At 50.9% G+C, this 19,164-nt stretch overlaps 7 protein-coding genes across 7 annotated transcripts; 4 read left to right on the forward strand and 3 right to left on the reverse strand.

Moving 5' to 3' along the window:
• Nucleotides 1–754: 754 nt before the first annotated feature.
• Nucleotides 755–1,977, reverse strand: LCP9604111_6573 (deoxyhypusine synthase; the record flags this gene model as incomplete). The annotated part of the gene is made up of 3 exons (XM_039074509.1): nt 755–832; nt 894–1,694; nt 1,759–1,977. The coding sequence occupies 3 exons, from the start codon at nt 1,975–1,977 to the stop codon at nt 755–757; spliced, it is 1,098 nt and encodes a 365-aa protein (XP_038927623.1).
• A 1,020-nt stretch (nt 1,978–2,997) lies between these two features.
• On the forward strand, nt 2,998–9,126 carry LCP9604111_6574 (MYB DNA-binding domain protein; the record flags this gene model as incomplete). The annotated part of the gene is made up of 2 exons (XM_039074510.1): nt 2,998–7,080; nt 7,165–9,126. 2 exons carry the CDS (start codon nt 2,998–3,000, stop codon nt 9,124–9,126), a joined length of 6,045 nt encoding a protein of 2,014 aa, XP_038927624.1.
• A 272-nt stretch (nt 9,127–9,398) lies between these two features.
• LCP9604111_6575 (cation diffusion facilitator family transporter) lies at nt 9,399–11,084 on the reverse strand (the record flags this gene model as incomplete). The annotated part of the gene is made up of 4 exons (XM_039074511.1): nt 9,399–9,799; nt 9,856–10,682; nt 10,732–10,782; nt 10,834–11,084. The coding sequence occupies 4 exons, from the start codon at nt 11,082–11,084 to the stop codon at nt 9,399–9,401; spliced, it is 1,530 nt and encodes a 509-aa protein (XP_038927625.1).
• Nucleotides 11,085–11,490: 406 nt separating this feature from the next.
• Nucleotides 11,491–12,072, forward strand: LCP9604111_6576 (uncharacterized protein; the record flags this gene model as incomplete). The annotated part of the gene is made up of 1 exon (XM_039074512.1): nt 11,491–12,072. The coding sequence occupies one exon, from the start codon at nt 11,491–11,493 to the stop codon at nt 12,070–12,072; it is 582 nt and encodes a 193-aa protein (XP_038927626.1).
• Nucleotides 12,073–12,483: 411 nt separating this feature from the next.
• On the forward strand, nt 12,484–14,203 carry LCP9604111_6577 (cytochrome P450; the record flags this gene model as incomplete). The annotated part of the gene is made up of 4 exons (XM_039074513.1): nt 12,484–12,702; nt 12,764–13,397; nt 13,453–13,775; nt 13,829–14,203. 4 exons carry the CDS (start codon nt 12,484–12,486, stop codon nt 14,201–14,203), a joined length of 1,551 nt encoding a protein of 516 aa, XP_038927627.1.
• A 408-nt stretch (nt 14,204–14,611) lies between these two features.
• LCP9604111_6578 (putative C6 transcription factor) lies at nt 14,612–16,896 on the forward strand (the record flags this gene model as incomplete). The annotated part of the gene is made up of 4 exons (XM_039074514.1): nt 14,612–14,727; nt 14,780–14,899; nt 14,955–15,666; nt 15,718–16,896. The coding sequence occupies 4 exons, from the start codon at nt 14,612–14,614 to the stop codon at nt 16,894–16,896; spliced, it is 2,127 nt and encodes a 708-aa protein (XP_038927628.1).
• A 291-nt stretch (nt 16,897–17,187) lies between these two features.
• On the reverse strand, nt 17,188–18,819 carry LCP9604111_6579 (uncharacterized protein; the record flags this gene model as incomplete). Its single annotated transcript, XM_039074515.1, has 4 exons — nt 17,188–17,619; nt 17,676–18,078; nt 18,132–18,555; nt 18,606–18,819. 4 exons carry the CDS (start codon nt 18,817–18,819, stop codon nt 17,188–17,190), a joined length of 1,473 nt encoding a protein of 490 aa, XP_038927629.1.
• Nucleotides 18,820–19,164: the final 345 nt, after the last annotated feature.

Consider the following 19,164-nt stretch of genomic DNA (forward strand, 5'->3'; position numbering starts at 1 on the left):
CCACGGGTGGATAGAAGGGGGTCCGGTAGATAGGGAGAGGAACGAGCGAAAACGAATGAACAAGTTCTAGAATAGGGGGGGAAGAAGAAGAGAAAGAAAAAAAAAAGTGGAAGGAAGAAAAGGAAAAAGAAAGAAGATAAGAAAAAGAAACGAAAAAAAAAAAAACACGAGTCCGGGGGAAGTTGCCGAGTGGAGTCTTTTTGTATAAGACTGGATTGCCTAGGCTCACGGATGAAGATTTACATGTAGATAGGGTGCATAGATATACACCTACCGAGTAGATATAGTCTAACTTCAACCTTAGACAACTTGTCTATTATACAGCGTACCTAAGTCTAGCGGTGTGCCAATCCGATCCCCACTCAGGGGAGAATATCCTTATATGCCGAGTTTTGGAAGATTCGGTGGCGACTTGGCTTATCAAATTTCCCTTTCGCCACTGGGCCTTGCAATCCCTGGGTTATCTGAGCCACGCCACCTCGGAAAACTATTCACTTTTCAGGCACATCAGGCATATCAGTCATGTTGGGCCGATCAACGTACCTGTACTTGTACAATGAGCGGGGGCCAACCGTACCAATTGAAACGATCGCGCGATCAAAAGACCCTCGATTGACACCAAACGGACCACTTTTCGACGGTGAGTGACTATTGATTGGCTCTTGGAAAAAGAACCATTTCTAGACCGCGGGTTCCCGCATTGCTTGGCAATAAGTCTTGTCGTACTGAGACTCGACGAGGGGTAAAAGTGAAATCAATTTTGTGTCGATTCAGCACGGGCAAATGAAGCAGCTACAATCATAGGGAATACTGCCGTGGCCTCAGCATAGACCTACAGATGATATGGAAGTCAGCTTGGCACCAAAAGAGATAGAACAAAGAGATCAACCCACCTTGACAGACCTAGCATCCGTCTTGATCTTGCCCCAGCTCACCGCTTCATCCGGCCGCGCACCTGCATCGCTGCCATCGAACTCCTGCGCGGTATTTACATACACTGCGTGCTCGGCCCCGTTGCGCATCAGGCATGCATTGGCGATGTGGTGCTTGACCAACCCACCGCCCAAGATGATCATGCCGGCGCGTGTCGCTCGAACAGCCATGGTGTTGATACGGCGCACATCGTCTACAATATCCACCCGGAGTCGTTGTGGGGAAGACTTGAAGGTGTGAAAGTAAAGCATATCACCCAGAGATCCATCCGTCAGGGCCGGACAGAACACGGGAATTCCATTCCGGGCCGCCCAGTATAGAACCGAATCCTCGTGGTCGATCTCACGACCCAGTCGTTCGGTAATGCGGCTTGGCGTCCAGTGAAGCTCGTCTTCCTCGTCTCCAGTCTCCCGAGCCTTGATCTTTGCAGCCTCCTGTTCCTCCAACATCTTGTCCAAAATAGGTACCACCCAGTCCTCGAAAGCACAGTAGTTATTGTTGGGTACGAGGAGGTTGCCAATGCGGTTGAGGCCCTTGGCACGAAGGCCAGCACCGGGAGTCGAGAACGATCCAAGATATGTGGGGGCCAAGCATTTGATCAAATCCTCCTCCACACCCCCCGCAGTGGTCACAATGGCAGAGACATGGTTATGTTTCACTAAATAACGTAGGGTGTCTCGAAGACCGGAGGAAATCAAGTTCGATGTATAGCCGAGGAAGATGGTGGTTTTATTTCCCGTTTCGGGATCACGGAAGGCGCGCTGAGAAACGGACTATCAGACTCTAATGATTTAAAAGATTCAAAGATTGCAATTAAGTTCATACCATTTCATTGATGATTTGAGCCGCCTCGGCCACCGCACTGCCCTGGAAACCGGTATGGGCCAGGCTGTCCACCATTTCTGCGACAGTGATATCCCTTCCTTGGAACTTATCAAAATCTACCCCGCTCACTATGTGAGATCCCTCTGGGACCGGTTGCGAGCTCTTGAGGACGGAGTCGGTCACCGAAGAGGGAACTATTGAAGGCTGCTGGGCGCTCATATTTGCGATCGGATTGGAAGGGACGGGAAAGAAAATAAGAGAGGAATTGGCGTGAAAGGCGTTAAATCCGCTTAAATGGGGTTATCAAGATGAGGAGTCACAACAAAAAAGGAAGATCAGTTCGGAGTAGAAGGAGAGGGGCAGGTGATCTTTTTTTTTCGGCGGGGAACTTGCATCAGTCTAGGCCTGGATGCCTGGATGCCTTGGGGCCTTGATGCCTCAGGCATGTATCCATAATTAGTACCATTCTAGAATTGGAGACTTCAACCCTGGAGATAGGTTAGAATGAATAAAGAATCTCCTATAATATTGGCTTCATACTCTTCCAAGTGTCTCATGTCTACAAATCTTATCTCTTTCGACACTATACTGCTACATTCATACATGTATGTTGTGCTCTTAGACGCAACATTCAATGCAAATAGAGTTTAGGAGGCACATCCCCACCACACTAGCATCTAACCGGGTTAGTGCCGAGCCCCTTGAAGTCTCACGAACTCATATTCTAAACATATTCCAAACATATTCTTCCTCGACCTGCCTTCCTTTAATCCTCCCACATACTCCACAGAGTATACATTACTCTTTGATTGCATAACATCCGGCGCAAGGAGCTCGCATGATTTCGCCGATCTTGTAACGTGCTAGTGTTTCCTGTTTCAACGTTAAATTCCTTCGCTCGACGAATCTGTCAATCTGTCAAGTTGGACGCTTCATTTGCTCAATTCTCAAGACTCCAATCTAGCAATCGTGAAAGGAAAAGGAACAGTACGTGACATTGGATCTTTCCCTCCCAACTTGAAAAAAGACAACGCCATACCCGATCGGGTATCCGTGCGCTTCAATTCTTCATATGGTCCGTGCATTCATCGTCACGTGCAGACCCTCCCGAGTGTCCGTTCTCCATCTTTGGGTATGTGATGCATTCTGCATTCCTACCGCCTTGGGCTGATTTGCACTGTACATTGAACGCGCTGGAGCGCTAACCAGTCTATAGCTTCATGATAGCATGACGCGATAATGTCCTCCCGATTTCCCCCATCGTCCGGGTTCAATCCCCGTGACCGTTCTCCGCAGCGATTTGGAGACCGTCGCCCGCCGGCTGGTCCTCGTGGTCCTGACGACGGGCCTGCACCATTTGGTAGAGATCCACCCCGTGGTCCTCGGGCTCTTGTTGATTCCCCTCGTGGTGGCCATTTTGGTGGTCGTGGTAGGGGTTATGGCCGTGGTGACTTTCGTGACCGTGACCGTGACCCACGAGACCGCGACCGAGATCGCGATTTTCGAGATAACCGCGATGGCCCGCCGTTTCGCCGAGACATGGACCGGGACTGGGTTCGCCGTGACCGCGATTTCGATCCCCGGGACAATCGGATTGGCTTTGGCCGAGGCCGCTCAAGATCACCGACGCGCGACTTTCGAGACATAAGGGAACCCCCGGGCCGCGATTTTGATCTGGTTCGGATACGACGCAACTCCAGGGACAGCATCATATCTGCATCTTCGGGAGGCCCAGAAGGTCCCCCTCCTAATATTGGCCATATGCACCGGGGAGGCATGCGAGGGCGTGGTCGCGGCGATTGGGAAGGAGGCCGAGGTCGTGGTCGTCCACCCTTCCTTGATGATCGTGATCTTTTCCGTCGCCGTAGTCGATCCCGTGAACCATGGCGTGGACGTGATCGGATGGTGGATCGCGATAGAGATCGAGATATGGACCGGGATCGTGCATTAGACCGTGATCGGGTAATGGACCGAGATCGGGACCGAGACCTTCCACGCCCGAGAGAGCGAGATCGAGAATTAGATCGCGATTTGGACCGTCGAGATCGCTTTGACCGTCGCGAAGATTGGGACAACCGACGACCTGATCGCGAGGACCGTGATCGCCCAGTGGACTTTTGGAAACGGGACCGTCCCCCAAGCCGTGCAGATAGTCGCGCAGCCAGCGGCTCAACTACATCCTCACATGCTCCTACAGCACCCGGCCCTGGACCTGGACCAACCCTAGCAGATCGTCTGCCCGAGCATCCACAAGTGGATCATAGCCGGAAATCTTCGACCATTCTCAGCACTACGGCTCTGGAAACTACGCGAGATTCTGAGGGAAATGACCCTATCGCTGTTCGCACTAGTGGTACTCGACTAGATGCTGTTCGCCCTGAGGCTGTTCGCCCTGAGGCTGTTCGCCCTGAGGCTGTTCGCCCTGAGGCTGTTCGCCCTGAGGCTGTTCGCCCTGATGTTGTTCGCTCTGATGTTGTTCGCCCTCACGCTTCTCGGCTGGATGCTGTTCGACCTGATGCTGTTCGCCCTCATCCTCGGCCGGCTGCTCCTCGATCGGATGCTGTTCGCTCTGACGGTATGAAAAACCCTGGACCAATCATTCGGAATTCACCACCCCCAGCCGCCCCCCAGGTGCCGGCCTTTGGCTCAGTGACTTCCCCAATCACGAATGCTTCCTCAAATAAAGTTTTTTCAGACCAACGCACGGCACCCAATTCTACTTTGCCCACAGAGAGAGACCGCTATGAAGTACCGCAAAGACAACCGGCCCAACCCCCTACAGGGCCCAAGGCAGAAAGGATCGAGAGCATACAGCCTCTTGAACCTCGCAGCCGCCCTGAAAGACCCCGTGAGACTGGCAAGCACCAAGTTGTGCCCCCTCGCCTCTCTAAACCGTCTATCAATTTCCCTGATGTATCACCACCCACCGCTCCAGCTGCCATGACTCGGCCAGATCCGGGGGCAGGGCCTAACGAAGGATTTGGGGCCGGAAGGTCGAACTCACTTACCTCTTCCCCCACTTTTTCACGAATTCCACCGCCTGCCCCACGCGCATTATCCCGTGAACCCTCTATGTCCCCTCAAATGCAATCGTCTGGCATTCCAACCGGCCCTCGAGCATTGCAATGGAAGGCTCCCTCCCCGCGTGGCCGTAAAGGCAGCAAACAGTGGGTGCGACCGGGCTACGGCCGAATACCCTCTATTTCTAATGCACTGCCGAAGCAAGAGCCTGTTGAAGAGAGCGAAGGTGTTTCCCCTGCCAATGAAGCCACACGGCCTCTATTAGCACCTGAGATAGACGACCCCGAGAGTGGCGAGATTCTTCCCCATGAACCTGCGAGAGAACCCTCGCCTGTTTCCCCGCCATTGAACCTCCCACCCCGGCGTAGTTTATCGGCTGTTGACATTCAAACAAGTGATGCAAATGAACCTTCTGAGATGAGCGGCACTGATAAACCCGCCTTGATCCCAGACTTTGAAGGTTCAAGTGATGAGGAAGATGGGGAGAACATTGTTTTCACCCAAGAATATCTTGATGACAGGAAGCGGATATTTGAAAAAGATATGGAGTCACTGCGAGCAGAATTGCCTCCATCACCTTTGGAAGATTCGGCCATTGTGGCTCTTTTGCTAAAAATCCAGCTACTTGGCATGGTAGCCAACGAAAAGACAGTTGAAAACCCCCCCGAACCACTCGCCGAACCACCCACCGAACGAGTATTAGAACAACCAGTGGATCCTGTGCCTTCAGTAGAGGATGAAGAGCCAGTCGACCATTCAACCACTGAGCGAGTGGTCTCTTTTCCCTCCACACTACCCGAGCGCGAACCAGAGCCAATTACTGAAACTATCATCCCCCCCATGGTGCCACCTGATGAGGTTACTATCGAGAGTCTCCCATTCTTGCACTCAGGCCCTCCAATACCTATTTCAGATATGGATGTATACCATGAGAACATTACGATCCAAAATCGTCTCAGAGACACGTTCAGCACAGAACTTTCGAAGGTGCAAGCGAGAACTTTCAGAAAAAATGCACTCCTCAGGGACGAGTATGTGTCTCACTACAAGCTCTGGCGAATGGCTATTTGGGAGCTCGATCGTATGAAGGAGAAGAAGTCCGTGACTCCTGGTCCAGCCTTCTCACCAATATCCACGGTTCCAACTACCCCGGCGCCCATGCCGGAAGGCCGTGAAGGCCGTCGTTACAAAGGAAATAGCGAGCTTGATTTCCTCAATGCTTTGAAGGCCTCCGAAATCTCCGCCCAAGAAGAGCTTGAACGTCGACGAATCAAGATGGCCACTGCTCGGCCCGATCTGGGCCGTGAAGCGATCATTCCGAATATGCTCGAACCGCGGGAGGTAAAGGCCCGTATCTACAAAGATGTGAACAACAACATTGAGTGTAATATGGCTCTGGATGTTTTCGGTTTCGTGCCGCCTCCTAATGATTTCACCCCGGAGGAGCATATAATCTTTACGGACGCCTTCATGGCTCATCCAAAACAGTGGGGCAAGATTGCCGAATCTTTGCCCGGTCGAAATTTCCAGCAGTGTATTGTACACTATTATCTCACCAAGGAAGAGATTAAGTACAAGGCCAAGCTCAGCAAACGCTGGAATAAGCGGAGCAAGGGGACTCGAAAGGGTCCACGACCGAAGTCAAATGCCCTCACCGCAGACATGGGTGTGGTGAAACCTGACCATGTGGGTGAGGAGGAGCCGCCCGCTGTCACAGACACCGGTCGTCCACGACGTGCGGCCGCGCCCACCTTTGGCGATTCCACCGAGGTAGAGAGCACGCCGATTGGCCGTCGGGGCCAGCTTGGCAAGGACGGCGAACCAGTGGATAGACCTTCGACTCGGCGTGGCGGACGGGGCGGAGGTACTCGCGGTGCACGGCGCGTGAAGAGCACTACTCAACCAGATCCGAAGACCCATGTGGTAATGCCACAGGGCAATCTGCCCCCGATTGTACCGCCAACACCACTTCATCCTGGAAGCGAAATGGATTTGGCCTCGGATCACATATTGGAAGGATATGAGGCCCGCGAACAAGAGCGTTCCGAAAAAGAATCCATACCGCCAATTTCTCGAGGCAGGGTGGGACGTGGGCGAGCGAAGGAAGGAGTTTATGTCTTCGAGTCTACTGAGGTTGAACCTTTTCTGGGAACTAAACAGCTTGAGACGGGATATGGATCCTTGCAACCAACGAGTTACTGGTCTGTACCGGAGCAGCGCGATTTCCCAGCGTTGCTGGGACATTTTGGTCGTGATTTCGAGGGTATCTCGGGTTGGATGAAGACCAAGACAACGGTGATGGTATGTATTGGGTACTGAGTCCCAATTTTTGTTTTTCTTCTTTCCCCTAATGTCTTATGTTTGTGGCTAATGTGCAGGACGCAGGTGAAAAATTTTTATCAACGCCGCCTGGACTCGGGCCAGAAAGACTTTGAGTTGATTCTAACGGACGCCGAGGAGAAGAAGGCTCGCGGTGAGGCCACAGGGCCGCTTCCTGTCCCAAGTGTTGCGCCAAAGCGACGATACGAGGCAACTCCGTCTTCTATTATCCCTCGTCCACTTGCCCCTCATGGGGACCCTATGGCCGAGGTCGATGAAATACGATTCCCTAAAGGCAAGCCTGTTGGTCTCTCACCGCAACCCATGTCGCTGCATGGACGACCTCTGTCCGACAAGGACCGGAATGTCGGTCGCTACCAGCCACTGGCACAAGCTTCCGCTGCTTCACCTGTGCCGTCTACCGCAACTCTAATCGAAGAGTCGACTCGGGCAATTCGCGCGCAAGGAGGTCCATCTCACCGCGTTCAGGGCCCACGCCTTGGATATTTCACAGAGGATAGACGAGACTCTTCGGGATTGCCCCATGGCGCGTCTCGTGCGCAAGAACTAGCGATTTCCTCGCGCCATCCTGACTCCATGCCGACGGATATGGCAAGAATGGAACCCTTGTCCACACAGGGCTATATTCCCGCGCAGCAGCCAACTTCTCACCTTTCATCAACCCACTCACGTCACGCCAGCTTAACACAAACCCCCGGCTCGCCATCCCTGCAACTTAGACCCGAACTCGACATCTCGTCTGTTCACCGCGATCCTTTTGCCCAAAGACCTTACTACTCGCTTGCAGGTCAGCCCATGGGTCTACCACAGTCGCCTCGTCCTGGGTTGTCGCCAGTGAAGGACGTCCCTCGCCCGAGTGCGACTCCCGCTCCCGACGCAACTCGTCAGGTGCCTGCAAAGCGGTCTAACATCATGAGCATTCTCAACGATGAGCCCGAAGAGCCCCAACCGCGCAAACGATTTGCCAGTGAGCAGGCTCCATCTGTCCCTGGCGCAACCTCAGGCATAAACCCAAGGCCCATATACCAGGCTAGCGGACCCCCTCGCCATGAAGACAATATTATGTCAGGCATGTCGCAAAAGCCTTCTGTTTACGCCCAGCAAAGCCAATATCAGCCGTCATCTCGCGGCTACTCAGAGTACTCTGGCTATGGTCCCCCTCATGGTGGCTCGGGCACATCAAATAATGACTGGATGGCACGGTTTGATCCACGGGCGCAACAGACTCCGCCACAGCCTCAAGCTCCATCACTGCCACCACAACAGCAGCAAAGCGGCCGTCAGGGTTCGTATTCATCTTACGCGGCAAATCCAGGCCAATCCTCCTTGACGAATCTTTCCGCGCCATCCCCAGCGCCGACTCCGCCGCCAATAAATGCCTCTCAACGATCGGCTTATCCCAACGTTTTCTCCCAAGGCTCCTCTGCTCAACCACCCATGGCCTCTGGCTCCCGAGATATGGCCTCGCAACCGGGTTCCTATCGACAAGGGTCACCTGGCCCGCGTCCCGGTATGGTGTATGGCTCCCGACAAGATCCACCAACGCCAGCGCAGTCTTCGGCTAGCCTGTATGGTATGCATCCGCGGCAGTCAGCAACGCCAAATCCAGTACAGCCACACAGTTATCAACAACATGTGCAAACAATGGTCAGTGGATCGCATCAGCCGCAATCCCACCGCTCAACACCTGTCAACTTACCAGGTGCTTCTTCGCAGTACGGGCACAACACCCCTCCTCCTCAGTCCCAGGCTGGCCGGTCAATGGCATCGCTGGCGAGCCTCGGTCGCTCATACACCCCTCCATCGGCTCTACATTCCTCGATGAGCGGGGGCACTATGGGCGGCTATGCCCCCCCTCAGTCATCTGCGCCTGGATCGATACCGCCACTCCACCAACGACCTCCGGGATCGCTTGGTGACCCTGTATCCACCCAAACACATCACCGTGTCTACAGCCATGGGTCGGCTCAAGGCGTACTACCGCCGCCTTCTCAACCTCCTCGCTAGGGTCCTTTGTTCGATTGATTTGAATGAACTTCATGTGGAAGGCAAGACCGTGACGGGTTCGGTTGTAAATTAATTTGTTGTGTTTGTGTTTCTTTCTCTTGTTTAGCGTCCTGGCATCTTTGCCAGCGAGGATATTCATTTGATTATGGTTTATATGTATAACTAGATGAATGATTTTATGTGTCAAACCTTGATGTAATGAATTTTTACAACCTTGTAGGACTAACTCAATATCTACATTAGAGTGAAAAGTATGCCCTCATCAAGACATGTTACCGGTCCATCTGGTTCATATGGCTGGGCAGGTTCCATTCATCATAGTCCAAATGCACAAAGGCACGGTCGACAGTAGGCACACTCTCGATGATATACTGCAAACTCTCACCAACGTCATGACTATCCCGCAAGCTGATCTTTTCATCCACAACAAGGTCAACTTCAACGTTCAGCTTATCACTCGCGTAGTAGGCTTTCAAGTCCTGAATTTTATGAATCACCCGGGAGAACCGCATGGTCATATACAGCAAAACACTATGATCGTCGGGAGAGGCAGCCGCACCCGTCAGGCGCTGGATGTATTCCGCAGCGGTCTGACCCCAGTTCCACATGATGTAGAAGGAGAGGAATAGACCACCCAAGGGATCTAAGTACCAGAGATTTGCAGCAGTACCAACTACGATCGGTGGCTGTTAGTTGGTACTCTATGTAGGGAACAGGAATAAGACTGACCCAGTGGGAAGATGATGCTGAACGTGTTAAAGACAACGTCAGTCATGGCATCCTGGGCCAGGACCTGGACGCTTGGGCTAGGAATCAATCGGCACCAGATCCAGCAGAGGAGCTTAACCAAAACTGTACCGCCCATCAGCGAGATTGATGGGATGGATAGCTTAACAACCGTGCGGTCGTCCCCAATCAATTGTTTGATAGAAGACAGCGCTACTTGAAAAAAGGAAGTCACCATGATCACCGAGAAGATCAACACACTGACAGGCTCTAACCGGCGTCGGCTGATGGGATACCGGTTGCGATCCTGTCGGCGGATCATAATGGTGGTCACCCAGACAATCACTGTGCTAAGAAAGTCCAAAACCCCATCAACTAGACCTGCGAGCATAGACATGGAGTTAGTCATTGCCATGATAGCGATCTTTGAAGCTAGGAGAGCAACGTTGGCGACAAAATTGAGGCGAATGGCCAGGTTGATGACGCGCTCCTCGTCATCTAGGGACATTCCACCATGCGATTCGAGGTCAGGGAATGGCTCCAATGGGCTGTCTTCTGCGTCGGAAGAATGAACCAAGGGTGTCGTCTCATCGGGGATCCGATAAAGATTATGCGGGGTGCGTTTGACCCTTCCGATCTTGGGATTGGGTTCTGGTGCCTCGGTCTGGTTATCCTCTAACGCAGACGGCTGAAGAATTCTGTTTCCCGAAGAATGGTGATTGCATCCATTGTAGTCTTCGATCAGGTTATGGGGTAGCGAAGAATCCAGTAGTCGGTCAATATAGAGATATTGGGAGATCAGTCCATTGTTTCGTTCATGGTATTTCCGACTATTCCGGGAGTCAGTGCCTAGTTTACTGATGTGAGGGGCAAGCCGACATTTCCTTTGGAAGATTCTTTAATGACTCGGGTGATTTGTAGTAGCGTTTCCTGCGGCGCCGGTTAGGACCGTAATTGCATCAAGAAGGAGAGAGATAGTACCACTCATATCGAGGATTACTGTGTCCAATCAACAACGATCCGCGTCTGAGAATAAGTCGCCTTTCAGGTGTATCGTCATCGAGATCGTTCAAGGCAAGGCTCGATGTACGAGAAGGGAAAAGGTTCAATATGTGTTGGCCTCTGGTGGAAAGAATTTCACGCTCCGGTTCTAGGCTTGGACGTCGGGGACGTAGAACGGGCGAAGGCGATGATGGAGGGGAGAAAATCGGAAGAAATGTTTGGGAAGACATCAATTGGTCCACCACGGTGAAGAAGTGAAGCTAGTAGGAGCTCTTTTTTTTGTGCAAGGTAGGACGCGTAACTAGTTGGTTAGTTATGGTCACATGACTTCTGCCTTGGTGATTAGGTGTCGAGGTCAAATATAAACATCAGCATAGTATAATTGCATCGGTTGTATTCAATGGTAGAAAATATGACACGATGCACGATGTATATCTGTATACAATGTATGTTGGTCGCATATACTCCGTACTAAGGCTCAAGTTGGACTTGCCTAAAGTGGAATAGTGGCTGAATGCTTCGGTACGTCGAGGCCGTACGTTCTTCTTCTCTTCTCCTCATCTTCTCATCTTCTCATCTTCTCATCCTCTTTGTTCTATAAGGCTCGGAATAGGTTCAGTATTCCATGAATATTTCATGGAACCTAACAGTATCAACCATATTGCCTTCATCTCAGGTCCGATCGACACTGGACCTGACAAATCCTACTTTCACACTCACTACTTAACCCAAATCAACCACGCGGTCAACTGCAATCACCTCTTTGTTATTGGTCCCATCCCAAGTGGTGTGGATGCAGATGCACTCGCATACCTCTTGGCATACCCTATCTCACCTAGCCGAGTGACCATCTTTGTGACTCAAGCCGAGAATGGGATGTGGGGGGCGCATTTCCGCTCTTTCGGAGTCAATGTGCGGGTAGTGGAAGGCCACACGAGTCATGATCGAGATGCGGCTTTAACAAGTGCCAGCACGTACGATATTCTACGGGTGCGCACAAAGAAGGAGGCGAAGGCCTTTTATGGCCACATGTGGCGTGACGGGCATGTCACGAATACAGAGCGCAATTGGAAGCGACGTCGAGGAATTGCGGAGTATGAGATTGTAGGAGAGGAGACGATCAATCGTTCAATGGGGTATGACATGGGACCAGCCCTAAGCACCGGCAGGCGTCTATTAGCACGAGTCAGCAAATCTTGCAAAAAGCCGAACAGTTGAGCCACAAAATAGCCACAGAGAAGAGAGAGCACAAGAGAATATATAAAGATCAATACAAAGAATGGGGTTCCCATCATTAGCGGAAATTGGAAGTCTCGTTGTTCCGCGGGGAAATCATTGAGGCGAGTGCGGAATGAGTATTCCGTCTATGCCGCGCAGTGGAGACATCCTCCCCCGGACTGATGCGTTGTTCGTTGACCTATAAGAAACGGCTTTTACTGATCCGGTGGCTTATGACTGGCTAATGAACGGCCATGTTACCCCAGCTCTTGTTTCCCCGAGTTCTCGAAACTCGGAAATATGCCGTAGCCGAGCCAAAGAAGAACCCTGAGATGGAGGGGGCCTATAAGAGATGCATGCGTCTCCCACTGGTCATGAAAATCTGCAATTTCTTGTCAAACTTCCTCTATCATGGCGATCCAAACACTTGCAGTCGCCGTTATCACGGTGGTGTATTTCATCATTCGCTATTTTAACCGCACCGATATCCCTAAGATCAAAGGCCTCCCGGAGATCCCTGGAGTACCCATCTTCGGAAACCTCCTGCAACTAGGAGATCAGCATGCAACAGTCACGGGGAAATGGGCAAAGAAGTTTGGACCGGTTTTCCAAGTGCGCATGGGAAACAAGGTAAGTGCTTCGCTTTCACATGGGAGGTGACGAGGGAGTTTGTAATCTAATGTCCAATTAGCGCATCGTGTTCGCCAACAGCTTTGAATCCGTCCGTCAATTGTGGATTAAGGATTCATCCGCTCTGATCTCCCGCCCGACTTTCCACACTTTCCACAGCGTTGTCTCCAGCTCACAGGGGTTCACCATCGGAACATCGCCGTGGGATGATTCCTGCAAGAAACGCCGTAAGGCAGCCGCCACAGCGCTGAACCGACCGGCCGTGCAATCCTACATGCCTATCATCGATCTCGAATCCAATTCCAGCATCAAAGAACTTTACCGGGACAGCCAGAATGGCAAACGTGATGTGAATCCCACTGCATACTTCCAGCGATTTGCCCTCAACACCAGTTTGACTTTGAACTATGGCTTCCGCATTGAGGGGAATGTGGATGATACGCTGCTGCACGAAATTGTGAACGTGGAGCGTGGCGTGTCTAACTTCCGCAGCACTTCAAATAACTGGCAGGATTACATTCCCCTGTTGCGAATCTTCCCCAAGATGAACAAAGAGGCCGCAGACTTCCGGGGTCGCCGCGATAAATATCTGACCTACTTACTCGATATCCTCAAGGATCGGATCGCCAAGGGTACCGACAAGCCTTGCATCACTGGTAATATCTTGAAGGACCCCGAAGCTAAGCTGAATGATGGTAAGTTATAAAAAATTCCCGTGTTTGTTGAACTGAGTACTCATATTTTGTCTAGCCGAGGTGAAATCGATCTGCCTGACTATGGTGTCGGCTGGTCTTGACACTGTTCCGGGTAATTTGATTATGGGAATTGCCTACCTGGCATCTGAAGACGGTCAAAGAATTCAGAAGAAGGCCTATGATGCGATCATGGAGGTCTACCCAAATGGGGATGCTTGGGAGAAATGCTTGGTAGAGGAGAAGGTCCCCTATGTAACTGCACTGGTCAAGGAGATATTGCGATTCTGGACAGTCATTCCTATTTGTCTGCCACGCGAGAGCACCAAGGATATCCAATGGAATGGAGCCACAATTCCTGCTGGCACGACTTTCTTCATGGTAAGCCGCTCCTTGTTTCTGTCCTATTCGTAAATTACTAACAGAGCCTTTAGAATGCTTGGGCTGCCGATTACGACGAAGATCACTTCAAAGATGCCGATAAATTCATCCCGGAGCGTTATTTGGAGGTCAACGAGGGCGCAGGTACTCCACACTACGCATATGGAGCTGGTTCACGGATGTGTGCAGGCTCACATCTCGCTAATCGCGAACTGTTTACTGCTTTTATCCGCCTCATCACTGCTTTCCACATGCACACGGCGAAAGATGCAGCCGACCGACCAATCCTTAATGCAATTGAGTGTAATTCGATTGCGACAGCCTTGACAACCGAGCCAAAGCCATTCAAGGTCGGATTTAGTGCACGCGACCCTAAGAAGCTTGAGCAGTGGATCGCCGAGAGCGATGAACGCACCAAGGATCTGTAAGAGGACCATATTTTGGTTTCCTTTTTGAAAAGAATTCTGTTCAATGTGGTTTCCTCTATTTTTCGGAGGCCATTTATGTATCTACAATATGTGAAATGAAAGACAAGGGAGTATAGATATAGACCCGTGTTGGACCTATATAATCGACTTTGGCCTCTCTGCAGGCCTTTAAGAACCTGAATGTAGATTAGTTATCTGCTAGTTCTGAGATTCAATTCCTAAATGGCACATTTTCCCAGTCTATACCAGTCTGTCTCATTTGATAATTCCCCCGGGGTTCCAAGGTTTGTGGCGGTTTCCCCGGCAGAATCTCCCCGCATTTTCTCTCCGCACTTTTCTTCCTCTTCACCCTGTTCCGTTCAGTTGACATCTGATCGCTTTAAATTGTCTTCAATTGCATCGCCTTGGATGATGAATACCCCGCATGTTTACCCTGCCCCCGAGAGCTGGGATAACCCACATTCGGTCGATGATACGAACGATGATCGCCCGCGGAAACGCCGCAAATACATCGCCAAAGCCTGGTCAGTTTGGAAAGGTTCTCATTCGAGATGGAGTCCTAACGAGATAGTGAAGTAATGGATGTAAACGTCGCAAAATCAAGTGCAATGGCCAGTCACCCTGCCAGCGTTGCGGACGCCAGCATATTGAGTGTATATACGTTGAGAACCCTCGAGACAGTCCCGCCGAACAAGAGTAATGCCCACCCCAGCTCGGGGCGTTTAAAACACCACTAATTATGCTTTCAAAGCAACTTCAAGCTACTTTTCGATCAAATGAGGGCCACGCAGGACCAGATTTCCCAGTTGTCTGCCAGTATTCGGTCAATAGCCGGCAGCGAACATTCTCCTGGGGGTATTTCCGCTACCGGCACCTATGGGCAGCTCCATACTCAGCGTCCACTTAGACGCCTGTCAACAGCTAGAGAGACATCATTTCAAGGCCCGACGACATCGGCCTTTAGTTTTGACCTTGCGAAATCTAGCCTGCAGCAGCGCGGGATTGTGGAACGTGCTGAGGCTGGCGACGAGGGCGATATGACTCAAGAACCTTCACCGCTGGCGTCGCCATCGGCACCAAATAAGGAACTTGAAACACACCAGGCTCTTGATCCACTTTGTGTTCTTCCCAAAGCCGAGGCACTTCGCCTTTGCCAAGTCTATGAGGAGGAAATGGGCATCATGTACCCGGTCCTGGAGCTTTCGGAGCTTTTGGACCAGGTTAATCTTCTCTACGGGCCGAGGGACCGCGCACTTGGACCGACCGCCCAGCCCGAGGGACGGAATGGACTGTTTCGCGAAGACGTCCATATCCTACGTGTAGTTTTTGCGTGTGCGTTGACCGCTGAAGCCAGTGGTCGGAGTGAACAGGCTATTGCTCTCTTTGACAGTGTACGAGAAGTTCAGGACAATTGTGTCTGGGGTCCGCCCGAAATCAAGAGCATCATATTTCTGACTCTCGTGGTTCGTCATACCCAATCAAATATGAATGCGACATGCTAATTACAACGATAGTCAATGTTCTATTTTCAAATAGATGAGGAAATTTTAGCGTGGCGCACTGTTGGTATTGTTGAGCGCATGTGTCTCGAAAAAGGTCTTCATCGGCGGGAAACTCTAAATCAACCGGCAATCATGGCTGTTGGGAAAGATCGCGTTTTGCGACTCTTCTGGTCTGTATATATTTTGGATATGCGTTGGAGCTTCGGGACTGGAATGCCGTTTGCTCTGGAAGATACAGATATTGACCCTTGGCTACCAGAGCCGGCCGAGAAAACGCCCTATCTGCGCGTGATGATCCGGTACAGCCGGATCGCAGCGAAGGTATGGAAGTTTATATCAGCATTCAACAACACAAACGAAATCAAAAAGGAAGAGATGAACTATTTGGATTGGCAGGTGTTGCGTTGGGTGCATGCCATTCCAGACTCGTTGCGGCTCGAACATCCGAGTTCTGCGGAGTCTGAGACTGCTACCGAAGGCTCACGGAGCCTGCGCAGACTGCGTGCTCTCCTTTATCTTCGTGCTAATCAGCTACGCATGCTCATTCACCGTCCCGTCCTTCATACTTCAGCGCATGTTATGCGGTATCCAGGCGAATCAGAAACCGTGGTGAAAATCGCCAAAGATACAATTCGCTTCATTACCCGCTTGAACGATACATCGGACATCTATCATTTACAGCAGGTGGCTTTTAATTGGTTTCTCGTCTCAGCACTTGCAGCGTTATTCCTGGCAGTAGCCCAGGCTCCAACACAATTCAGTGGATCATGTAAGGAGGAGTTTTACTGGGCATTGGAGCTGGTCAAAGGAGTCTCAGCCCAGTCTTATATCTCTCGCCGGCTATGGAGGTCTATTCGAAGCCTCCGTAAGCTTGGTCCTCAACTGGGTCTGGGGCTTCAGAAAAAGTGCCTGGATATCGAAGCGGGAGTCGAAAGTGACCATTCAAATGTCCACGGTTCCCCCGCATTACCCCTTTCTGCCAGTAGCCAGAGTCAGACACCACAAGACGGGGAACAGATGACACAGGAGTTGATGGAGTGGTTTGAAGCCGTGGGGAATCTGGAGGACCAAATAATGGGCATGGGGACGGGCCCTATGCCAAATGGAGGACCTTACCAGCAAATGCCCGACGGGGGGTTTGTGTTTGATTACGGCGAAGAATTGTCAAGTGTGATGAGAGATTTCTTCTGATTATGTACAACATGTGTCGATGTGAAGTCTTAGACATGCGAATTTGAAAAAAAAAGAAAAGGGTGGGGGAGGTTAAGACTGACAATATCCAACATTGTCTCCGGATTTGTGGTTACATTAAGAACTCTGTTCTGTTTCTGATTTCATGATAATATGTGTAGTACCCCAGAAAGAATATCCCAATATTGGAGAGGAGAAAAAAAGACAGACGTGAAGCAATATATGAATGTGAATTCCCCGGGGTATTCGATTTCTTCCCGTGTGTTGTACCGTGCCAACATCGAGGTTGAACTAGTAGATATATTTAAAGTCCAGTTCCCCATCGCCCGTTTGGACTCGCCGAGTCTCTTCTCTTTCACCACTGATAATTTGCTCCTTCACCTTGTTCTCTTGCCGCAAGTAGAGACCATATACAGTTACTGTGACCTGCGCCACCGCAAGGGACCCTAAGGAGAAGGAGTTACCCAGCACATAAGGTGATGTGCGATATACCTGACCGGCAACAATACCAGAACAGTTGGCGACTGTCTGCTGGAGACCAATTGCGAGAGCACGACGGTATTGTGGGGCGACATTCACGTTCAGCCAGGCGATATTGAGACCAACGGACGTGTAGGTGGTGATACCGATGAGAAAAGTGGCAAAGTATAGGACGGCTGTATTCTCTACCGTGAGAAGTATGATGTAACCGACGATGCCGAAGATATTAGCTGCGAAGATGTACTGTGAAAGAGTTAGTGAGAAACGGTGCACTAGAGATTGCAAGGGGCTAAACGCACCGATGCAAATTGGGAATATCGGTCTGAGCACCAAGCAATTGCGATAAAGATCATGGCAGCCCAGACATAGACTGGAACCGTCAAGACGTTGCTCATCAGGGAGTCATAGCCCATGCCACGCAAGATAGTTGGCAGGAAAGTGCTGAACCCATACAAGAGAATATCCTGACAGAACTGGATGAGAGCGCTGAACATCAACTTGGGGTCTCTGATTGCGATGCGCATTTCTTCCCAGCTAAACTCTTCACTTCCCATATACCTGCGACGCTGCTCGTTGCGTACCCGCATCATCCATTTCTCCTCTTCGGTGAGGAAGTAGGCTTCAGCCGGGTTATTTGGCAAACCGAACCAGATGAGGATGGCACAGATGAAGCTAAACAGCCCTTCGATGATATAAACCCATCTGAAACATTGTAAGCCACAATATCCTTTTGAGTGGGATAACGAGAAGCATACCTCCATCCTGCTTTGCCACCAATCCCGTCCATCTGCAAGAGCCCGTAGGCCAAGAGACCACCTACAGCCCCCGAGATGGCAGCGCAACTCATCAAATAGGAAACGCGCTTTGCTTGCTCCTCTCGACGATAGACCATGGTTAGGTAGAGATTGAGACAAGGGAACAGCCCGGCTTCGCAAGCGCCCAAGATAAGACGAGTCGCGTAGAGAGAGCCTACCGACTGGATAAATCCGGTGAAGATGGTGGTCAGGGACCAAACGATGCATAGCCCCGTCAGGATGTTGCGAGGTGTCAATTTCTTCATCATGACCGCCCATGGTGCTTCGAAAAGAACATATGTCACATAGAAGATGGAGACAGCGGTCGAAAACTGCTCTGTTGAAGCGTTGATATCCTCAGGCATATTGGCAACCTTAACATTTCCTAAGCTTTGTGAGCTTTATGCTCTTTCTTGGAGATTTAATCAAACTCACCGATACTCGATCTGTCCAGGAAACAAGTGAGATAGGTCAACATAATGATGGGTACAAAGGCAGTATCCAACTTGGCGAGGAGTTTTGCCTCTTTCTTTGGATCTAACACCACATCCAAAAATTCGGCGACGGCATAATTGGCTTCTTCGGCATCCTCTTTTTGTAAGGAATCTTTCAGCTCCAAGGGTATATTGTGAACGGTATTGTGGGACATGGCTGCAATGGGGGTTGCAGCAAAATCGAGGGTTTATTGAAACAAGTCAGAACTAATGACCATTTTAAGAATGTTTCGATCGTGACATAGTGGATCATAGTGAAACGGACTCTTATCTTGGGCCACGCGATACTGGAAGCCGAGTCCACTGTGAGTGGGTCTATCGGGCCGATGGTGATAAGAGATGGCAGCAGGTGAGAGGTTGAAGAGGTGAAGAAGGGCCAATAGAGGGCCAATGAGAAGGGTATTGAGGGGATATCAATTAATGCAAGCCAATCCGATGATGCGAACAGATCCTCACCAGAAGAGGCAAGTCGATACGGAGGTGCGCGTATGTAGTGGGAT

Source organism: Penicillium roqueforti, assembly GCF_015533775.1.
Source record: "Penicillium roqueforti strain LCP96 04111 chromosome Unknown scaffold_17, whole genome shotgun sequence".
Taxonomy (NCBI): Eukaryota; Fungi; Ascomycota; class Eurotiomycetes; order Eurotiales; family Aspergillaceae; genus Penicillium; species Penicillium roqueforti.